This window comes from Plodia interpunctella, chromosome 8 (assembly GCF_027563975.2).
Source record: "Plodia interpunctella isolate USDA-ARS_2022_Savannah chromosome 8, ilPloInte3.2, whole genome shotgun sequence".
Classification (NCBI taxonomy): domain Eukaryota; kingdom Metazoa; phylum Arthropoda; class Insecta; order Lepidoptera; family Pyralidae; genus Plodia; species Plodia interpunctella.
Genome location: NC_071301.1, coordinates 216,948 through 227,389, shown reverse-complemented (window position 1 = coordinate 227,389; position 10,442 = coordinate 216,948). Strand labels below are relative to the sequence as shown.

Sequence of the window (10,442 nt, the reverse complement as noted above, 5' to 3'; positions counted from 1 at the left end):
GTTTTTCAATTTTCGGCTTTTGTCAGTGCAATGATAGTATCTACTGGAACGAAAGTTATTGCTCTCTCTCACGGTCCCAATATTTTGTTCTATTGAATGTAACTTCTCATTATCTCATCGCATCATCGCATCGTTTGTCGAACCTTTCTTCCACCGTGGCATCCTCATAGCTATAGGCTGGTGTACACGTGCCCGCAACTAGCACACCAGTAGTTTAGCTTTCAAATGTAGTAGTACATTTGCAAGCTAAACTTGTAGGCGAAGCCTGTCGCTGCGTTTCACACGGTTTCGCGCCATCGCGTCGCTTGTCGTCTACTTGCATGCCCGCTACAGTTTTGCCAGTAGTACATACAAATACATGAAATACATGCCAATAGCTAGCCTGAAAGAGCGCAAGTTAGTTGCATGACTCGGGCTGTTAAATGGGAATACGAAATTCATTTTCCGTCGTGTTTCCACCACTGGGACAACATAAGAGGGCAATAGAAAAAAAATATTGAAAAACCATCACCTGGTGAATAACATTTATTATTTCATCTAAAATGACTTCTTAAACAACCGTATCTACAACCAAAATGACAATCGTTACCTCTGTACAGTAAACACTGTCATGGCCTGCAGTACACGTGAGAGCTATGGAATGTCCGTACAAAAATATGCTCAAGCCTCTAACCTATCACCATTTCCAAACTCTTTGGTGTGACATCTATATGAAAATGTAGCTAATTATTATGAATTCCTATACAAAACGTAAAAATATATATCTATAACAAAGTAAATGAAATACACACGTTTAAGATAAATTAGCTGGGATGTTTATACCTGCAATACATGTTTACAACCCGGCATAAACAAAATAACTAGGCACATTTAGCCTTCTTATGTTCCAGTCGAGGGTTCGTAAGTATACTTCCTGTAAATGTTTCGTGCAATGTCATTCGACGAACTGTATAGCCAACATATATCGGACGAATTATATCTTTCGCTCGCTGTGAAAATCTCTTCATGTGAGAAAGGGTAGCTTAAGTAAACATAGCAAATCACAATAATGTGGCCACATTATTTGTATTTTGTAAAACTGATTTAGTGCTTATTATTGTGAGATAAATGTTCATGATATTAGAATTAGAGACGTGTGTAATTCACAATTATTAAACAGGAGAGCGCGACAATGGAGTGATTACTTTTTATCTATTTTTGGTTCAGATTTAAACATGTTTTCAAAACTGAAACTGAATTATAATAATAAAATTGTGATCTTTCGAAAGCATACTATGTGAAACTTTTGGCTCCCTGTTTGAAATAAAAATAAACAATAAAATAAGATATATGACATAGGTTGCAGGAGCTCACACGGCGACCGCGAACCCGAGCCGCTTGTTGGCGACGTCGAACTCTGCAATAAAGGAAACCGTAAATAATATTTTTATACATTTTATTGTTGTCACAAGCTTGTGTCGTCGGAGAGCTCATGTAATGCTTCGCAAAAATATCAAGTCCGTGTAGTACACCGTTATCCGGATCATGTTATATTGATGCATTGTTATGAAAATTGACGCGACGTGGAAGACTTCTTCTGCGGAAGTAAGTGATATTTATATTTATTTGCATGATTCGATAACAAACATCGGGACAGATCACACCACAGAATTAAGACTGCTGATCACACTAAATAATAGATAGCTATCAAAAAAGTAAATTGTTTTCCCGGGATGAACGGTGTCCACCGTTCTTCAAACTACTAATGTATACAAATGTCAAAAGCTCGTCTTCGTGCTCTTGACATGTGCTAATAAAATTATTTTCTCATTACAACATTAGTGGTGGCTGGCGGACTGACCTGTGTAGTACTTGCCGATGAAGACGTCGCCGAGGATCCAGAGGGGGCCGTTGGGCGGCGGGATGTCCAGCCCCATGAACCCGGACAAGCACACCGTCTTGCCGAATTGGGACACCTAATTATACATTCCAGATTATTTACTGAACTTATGATGATGTACAGTGGAATCCGTTTATAATGACATCGAAGGAATTGACAAACACGTCAATAAAAAAAGTCATACGAAACGTTTTCTAAAAAGAAACGTTTTAAATAAATACTAAATAGATAAAAATTGCGTGTGTGAATAGTCCACGAGTGTATGTATATGATGCGTCATGTCACTGTAAGCGAAGTCCTTATATCAGACTTTTTTACAAATAATTTTATATGAAAACCGACCTTTGTTGTGTAATTACATAATAACAGGCCGTTGGTACGACTACTGTACGAGTAAATCAATGTCTACTGCCGACTTCTAAAGCGCAGGAGAAATACCAAAATACAGCCTGTCTATAAAGGGTAGTAAACATATGCGGGCGCTGTGTCCGCGCGGCTGGCAACACCGGGAGCTTATCAACCAATCTGAACCATTCTATTTGGTATTGCAATGACAAAAAAAATATATTATCGTGAAATATCCGTTTTATGCACTGTATAGAAAACATAAATAAAAACGAATACAATACTGTACCTACCTACTGAACTAATTAAATATACATAATTATTATAAGACATAAACCTACTTTTATAATAATTAATATATAAGAACTATATATAATATATAAGAACACTTAACAATAAATAGTAAATGTACGCTAAGCAAGAAGGGCATTTCATGTACACAAAAACACAAAAAAAGAAATAAAGAAGCGAGAGCGGTAAGAGTTAATGAAAGAGACAGGTAGTGTAACTTAACTCGGGATTCAAAGCTGGATAACTTTTGAGTGCTCCGGGGAGAGTATGGCAATGAGTTCCAGAGATGAACAGCTGTTACAATAAAAGAATGTGAGAAAAACACAGTGGAGTAAGACGGGGTTATAAAACGAAGATTTTCCGCATTGCGTAGGGAACGACTCTGCGTTTCTCTTTGAAATTGGAACAAATTTCTTAGACATCTAGGAGAGGTAGGATTTTAAAAAATGGAAATAGCTAGCAAACGATATGCCCATCTCAACGGCAACGAATTAGAAATTGGGAGCCACTTGAGTTCACAGCGATATTGAGAAACATGGTGCCAATGGGTAACAATTTACTGAGTGTACGGAGTGACCAGAATGAAGCAAATGTTCTCCTATTTGTCTCTGACATTTCAATAGTGAACTGTTAATATGTAGACCGACGCTGTTTGTAACGGTTCCGTCAAATAATCCTTTTGGAAGCTGCTCTAGTTACACAAGTCTAGAGCTGCCAACAATTATGCATTAGTAATTTGGGTTTAATATTAGATCATAATTTTTGCTCTAGACAGAAATTCGTTTCAGATCCTCATTGGTAGTAATGGCTGACGGAATATCATCAACACTGGCTTGCGCGTATATTTTCAAATCTGTGAGGTGCGAAGATTGATAGTAACAGAATTAATAAATAAAGCGAAAAAAAAGTGGAGATATAACACCACCCTGCGGAACACCAGAAGAGGCTGCCGCACCAAGAAGAGACACGAATACTGTGCCGTCTCCCAGGCAGGTAAGAATGTAATCAGCCTATAACCACTGGAGATATGCTGAGAGCTCGTAACGCACCCAGCAAAAAATCATAGCCATCAAAGTTTAAAACATTTTGCGTTGCAGAAAAGCAAAGAAGAATGTGTAATTGCGCAGTCCTAAATAGTATCGGAATAAAATGACTGTGACATACCGATGGATTACATACATATTCATAAGGGTTCCATTTTTTGCTATTCGTTTTTTTTTCTATTTGATTTCACTTCTAATTATATTGTATGCGTAAAAAAATATAAGATCTGCTTACTCTTAGAATATAGTCCACGCCGTCAAGCGTGAACTCCTTGCCCCCGATCGAGAACGAGACCTGCAACAAAGACATATTGAAAAAAGGACAACAATACCGTTTTTGACTATATTGTCATAGACACTATATTGTTAAATAAGTTCCTGACCTTCAAAACCGAAGAATATATGAGAATAATGAAAGAGGAAACGTGCAGTGCACTGTCACATCTGTGGAGCGTGGGAGTTGGTAAACTTTGTTGAATGTGATTTAAGAGAGAAAGAAGTAAATGTAGACCTGCGGCAGGTGCGGGATGAGGCTGCAGTCGACGGCGTACTGGCCGAAGGCGATGGGCGTGGCGCCGAGGGCCTGGTTGAGGGCGGCGATGTCGGCCGTGGGGCCCCCGATCAGCGACGTGCCCGTGTCCGCGATCGCCTCGCAGCCCTGCGCGAACACACTCTATATGGGTTTCATATGCGTGCCACACACGCTTTTTTAACTAATTTTGAAAATAATCTATAATCTATTTGTTTCTATATTTATTTAATGCCGGCTATCGCAAAAATGTGAAAATGCCAAGGCGAATGACGAAATAATACCTATATGTATGAATTTATCCCAATGAAAACCCAACAATGTATGCGGAATGCACCAAAATTTGGCGAATTGTTTCACGATAATGTATATCATTCGTTTTGAGTAACAATTAATGTGGATATATAAATATTATTCGCGAGGCGTATTCTTGGGAGGACGCCGAGGGTGAATTTAAACACACGCACTATGACGTGCACACTTGGAAAATATAATTACGACATCAGTCATGTAGATTTGTTGACTATCGATTATATACATAGCCATTTTGATAAACGACTCGATAGTCATGAAAAAAAATATTCGTTTGATAGATGTTGAATTTATCATCCGACACACCCTAGTTTCTGTGATCAATGGATTTTTAATAAAATATATAAAATGTATGTGTGTCTAAATGTTGTAAAATATAAATATATCACACACCATGAATCACCATATTTTCTAATTCCTTTTTACTGCAGAAAACTGAAGTACGCGGCGTCACAGATACTACATCTAGTTTTGTGGCGCGTTCAGGCCTGATGACTCACGTATAGGCGTAACAAATACTCACGGCCTCGCAGAAGGAGTGCGAGCGAGCGACGACGGTGTCGAGCCGGAACTGCCAGTAGGCGGGGCGGCGCACGGACACGTACGTGAAGTTGCCGCGGTAGTGCGCCGGGTCCGACCCGCCCAGGATCACCTCGCCGCCCTGCGCTGCTGACGGGTCTCTGTCGCCGGCAACGCTCATTTCTTATTATACTAGTACTATACAGAATAGCGCGTCCTACCGCCGAATCAAACCGAATACAAACTCAATAAAATAACGACCATATTACTAGGACATAAAATCCAAAAAAATTCAATGATTCGTGCGTACGACGCGACGGCGCGGACTCAGACATGGCGCGTGCGCGTCACAGCTCTGTTCGCGGGTGAACAAACACGGCGCGCTCTGATTAGCTAAAATATTTTCGCGCCGTACAAAAATTAGATTTCTGCGCAGCTACATCGGTGTAACTTATAAAAGTGGTAGACCTGTATATCATTCTAAGTTGATTAAATAAATATGATTTTGAAATTACCTGTTGAGATAGAAGGAGAAGACGGGCTTGACGAGCCCCTGCGCCACCATGTTGTCGAACACAGGCCTCACGCCGTCCACAGAGATGCTGCGCACACATTACATTACCATACAATACTCTTCGTTGCACCAAAGGAAAACACAGAAAATAAATACATAATATACCATACAGTATATCTATTTCATATTTCATTTCACACAAAGGTAAATCAATCAAAAAATCGATCAAAAATGTTACTGTAGAAACTTAACAGTTTTGCTATTACCACTGGAGAGTTGTTTTATAAACAGCTAATCGTCTATTCCTTTCCATTTTTTCATCCATCATTATAAAAGTAAAACTATATTTTAACAAATATAAATCCTTTAAAACAGAACGATGGATGTGAATTTTTTGTGTGGACTTTGTTGAAAGGGTGGTGGCAAGTGACATTGATAGGCATTAATAAACACATCGTCATGTCCCCCCCGCCGTGTCCGGCAAACCCACACTTTGTTTGAAGCTACAAACTACTGGGACTATGTAACTTAAGAAAATGTATTGATCAGTTGATTTTTCCAATTTCGGGGTTGCTCCCGTACTGAAAGTTGTTCAGTAACATGGACTGAAGTTGTAGACAAAATAATGCCAATGTGTATGAAGTCAGCCTGTATAATGATTTGGTACAGTTGTGTAAAAAGTAGCCAGGCTCGGGACGAGCGTTCCCTAGAAGGCGGGGAGGAGGTATATAAGTGAACACATAGTTACGTGTTGAAGGCCATGCCGAGGATGCCGTCGAACTTGGCGGCCACGAAGGCCAGCCCGGGCTCCGACATCGCCTCCGCGAACGTCTGCCCGCGCACCGTGATGCCCCCCACCTGCAGCAACACATACAACATAACACATGTTAATTTCATTAATAAAAATATCTTGAACACACGGTTATGTTGCGTGTAAATATAGCCGTATTTTCCATCAGTATTTAATCATCACTCTATAGTTACATAGTATAAATCATTGTCGCCCTACGCGTCAGTCTGTTCCTAAGCGTGGTTTAAAAGAAGAACTTCTTTTAAACCACGCGACAGATTTTGATGCAGTTTTCACTGTTATTTAGACAGTTTATCACCGAAGATATACAACTATTAGTACTATGCAGTGTCGCTAGTTTATCATATGGCAATGATGTGTCACTTAAATACATTTCGTGATTTCTCAGATCAGAGGGCAGCCGTCGTCATGATATCCTTAAAATCCCAAAGGGGAAAACATTTAAAAAAGCAGCAAAAGTTAGTTAAAACATAAATTGTCTTGTTTACATGGCATTTTTACATCGGCGAGCTGATAACATTGACAAACTATATTGTATATTTCAACAATTTGTATAAATCATAACAAGATTAAACGGCCATAAACTAACCGTGTTCCAATTATGTTTATGTTTATGAGGACGACTTTATCGACATTCTACTGATAGTAATTCCCGCTGTAAAGAAAATCTTTCTTGGCCGAGTATAGGGTGCCGAATTTCGATAAAACTTTGATAAAGCTTTCATGTAGTCATTTATATACTAGCGGACCGTCCCGGCTTCACTTGGGTAAAACACTAAATTATACTCCTATAAACCTTCCTCAGTAATTTGAGTTTATCGCGTTCATATGGAGAGACGCGATAGGGGACAGCCATCAAAATCCACTGCTGGGTTCTTGAGCTATTTAGTTATTATTATGAAACGGGGCTTCGCTCCCGTGGGAATTTTGAGATAAAATATGGCCTATAGCAATCCTGGATAATGCACCTTGCTAAACGGTTAAAGATTTATTGAAATCGGTTCGGTAATTTCGGAGATTACCAGACTCAAACATACAAACTCACAAACGCTTATCTCTTTATAATAATAGTATAGATATGTCAGGATAATGTAGACCTAAGTAAGAAAGCGGACCCAAGATTTTATTCAAAACGCCTATAGGCATCTGAAATGGCATCTAGTGGCAAGTAATCACGGACACACTAGTGAACAAAACTGTCAACCAGTGTACAGGCTTCGTCACGATGTTTTCCTTCACCGCAAGCAAGTGGTGATCTATATACACTACTACACATAAGTCAGATGGGTACACAAACTCATGTGGTACGAGTTGGTCTTAACCAGTGGACCGCCACCGCTTCGCTTCAGTAGACTGTGCAAGTGGAAGGAAACACTCACGGTGACGTCATCGGTGGACAGGAACCCTGAGAGGCTGCCGGAGCCGTAGTGGATCGCGAACTCGGTGCCGTTCTTGCGGTACGAGTTCGACTTGGAGCTGTCATACTTATTGTGCAGCACTGGGGAGAAACACTACACTCACTTTGATGCAATATCTATATTGTTAAGACAGTTTCAAATTTGTTTTTCCGGTATAAGATGCCTTCATCACATAGCTAATACCAACTGATATGAATACCAAATTACCTGTCTTATAATAGAAAATAAAAAGTCATTAGGTATTATCACAGTATTATGAATCAGAAATCCTTCCAGATCCAGAAAGCCTCAGCATATCGTCACAACGCTGATTAAAAGGTCGATGACTTTTCTGCGTAATGCGCAAAATATCTACGAAAATGTTATCATACACCTACATTAACATTGGTTAATATAGGTGTATGTATGTTGCTACTTAATTAGCCATTAATTGTACTAACGAATTTTTAATTATCTATATATAATATTAACTTTATCATAATATAAGTTATTACTTTATCATGTGGAGCTGCGGGCACCAGCTAGTTAGTACTATTAGTACGGATAACAGCATTTCTAAGGATAAAAGCAAATGTATATTAGCGACAAACATGAATGATTAGAGCATTACTCACAGCAGGCTATGTTGGTGTAGTGGCACTTCTTGGATGGCACCCAGAGGTTGGAGGAGCCCGTGTCAAACACCACTTTGAATGTCTGCGGCGGGTTGCCGATCGTGATCGGGCCGTAGTATTGGGCCTGGGGGTGATTGCTTTTTTTGTAAATAACTATCCTTGTCATTCATAATCATACTACCAAATTTTGTAAAGTGTAAAAAAAAATATTGAAAAACATACTTTTACCACAAGGTTCATGAATGGTGCACATATCCCATGCAGGGATTTCTTACAGTCAGGCGATAGATTGAGAGGATTACATGTCATTTCAAGGCACAGTAAGTATTCCAATAAAATAAGAGAAATTAGGACTGACATGTCAAGACTTCAAAGTTGTTGCTATTTAGAACTTATTTAATCCATGTACTTTGAACAAAATCAAGTACATTATCTACAAACAAAGGCATATTATCCCCTCAAACATTGTGTGATGGACTTTAGTTGGTAAATTACACAGTCACGTAGCCTGTACAGAGCACAGATAAGGGAGGTCTCCACAACGCAGGTTATCAGAGAGAGTGAAGACCTGATAGCTGCTTTATGTAACCAAAATAGATGTTGAAACTTGTTTAGATTTTTAGTTTGGATAATTAGTTATTGAAAAGTTATTCAGTTAGCAGTTATTTAGTTTATTTATAAATTAAAATTAGTTTTCTTTAAATCCAATGTACCGATAAGACTTTACATATTTCACAGTTTGTTGCTTATTATATATAGTAAAATCTTTTTCAGCAAAAATAGGAAAGAAAGAAGTAGACAAGACAAGGTTAATATAGGAAGAAAACTCACTCAAGTAGAAATGTGCCAAATAACTGAGCGAGGAAATTGGCATAAGGCTCACCACCAGATACTTACATCAAGATAGTTGGAGAGTGGCTCGGGGGCAGGCCCCTTTACAGTGTACTTGATGCGCACAGTCTGCAGCTCAGTGCCAACCTCTTGCAGCTTGCCGCGCACTGTTTGCATGCGGTACAGGGGGACTCTGCACACAATTATAAACATGCAGAAGATAGGGCTCGTGGAAAATATACTTTTTAGTTATATTCTACTACAGCTCAAACATATTAAAATGAAGACCAAATTAACTCCTCCCTATCTTATTAATTACTAGGTAGGTTGTGTATGGAATATAAATTTATCAGGCCCAGGCTACTCTAATTATCTATCGAGAATTAAGCCAGAGTTTTTTGACTGAATTGATGATGTTTTAAATAGGCACAAATAGATTCTACTGTTCCCAATTTCATTTCTCCCAACACTAAAACTCTATTTTAAGCATGGCGCAAAAAGTGTAACCAATAAAGTAACTAATAGGTATGGTACCTATGTAGATAATAAAATCAATCGGGCAATAAAAGAAAAATGAAAGTAAATTCCTGCTACTCACCGAAGGAATCCCGCCACGCACGTGGCGCTCACCGCCACGAAGAATAAGAGGAACTTGCTCATTTTCAGGTCACCTTCGCCGCTGTGAAATTAATTCGTCATTGAAATATTATTTAGTGGACAAAAGTTGACAAAACAATCTGTCCTAAAAATTATTCTTTTTACAACAGATAACTTACAGCGAAGATGTTAGTTTTACAAGAACTAAAAATACGTCGGTTTCGTTATAAACAACAAGATACGTATAACATAAACACAAGTATAAAATACTAAGAGAAATAAATGACTAATCAAATTATGCCCGCACCGGCAATCTTGGCAAGCAGAAAACAATTTCTTTCTGCTTTGCAGCTTTGACAATGACACAACAAAAGTCAGATTGACACTGAGAGCTAAGAGTAGAGTGCGGTTATAAGTTGAGCGTTAGGGTTCTATTGCCAAACTACTACCAATCGACTCGAAAAAAACTTGTAAAATCTCTGTTTGTCACACAAAAAAAAAAAATAGTATAGAGAGCATAGAATTAGAAAAGCCCTATTTAAAAAATATTGTCCGCCTGTATGTTTGTAAAATTACTACAGAGACGGATTGGCTACTCTTTATCCTGGAAAATGTATGGTGGCCGTGTACATATATATATCCTTACAAGAGATTTCCTATTAATATGTAGTGATTCAAGGGGACCACAAAGTGTGTACTCGCCGCGCAGAGTAGTAGCGAGCGATTAAAATTAAAACAA

At 38.7% G+C, this 10,442-nt stretch overlaps 1 protein-coding gene across 2 annotated transcripts; it reads right to left on the bottom strand.

The window, feature by feature from the left end:
* Positions 1–510: 510 nt before the first annotated feature.
* LOC128672066 (lysosomal aspartic protease) lies at positions 511–10,368 on the bottom strand. 2 transcript variants are annotated; one of them, XM_053748966.1, is made up of 12 exons: positions 10,350–10,368; positions 9,705–9,785; positions 9,173–9,299; positions 8,276–8,399; positions 7,623–7,741; positions 6,181–6,290; positions 5,434–5,520; positions 4,923–5,079; positions 4,070–4,216; positions 3,794–3,853; positions 1,841–1,955; positions 511–1,396 (listed from the first exon to the last, which is right to left on the bottom strand). In XM_053748966.1, exons 2-12 carry the CDS (start codon positions 9,764–9,766, stop codon positions 1,350–1,352), a joined length of 1,155 nt encoding a protein of 384 aa, XP_053604941.1. In that variant the 5' UTR covers positions 9,767–9,785; positions 10,350–10,368; the 3' UTR covers positions 511–1,349. The 2 variants fall into 2 exon arrangements, with proteins under 2 accessions (XP_053604941.1, XP_053604940.1); XM_053748965.1 differs by lacking the exon at positions 10,350–10,368 and adding an exon at positions 9,883–10,024.
* Positions 10,369–10,442: the final 74 nt, after the last annotated feature.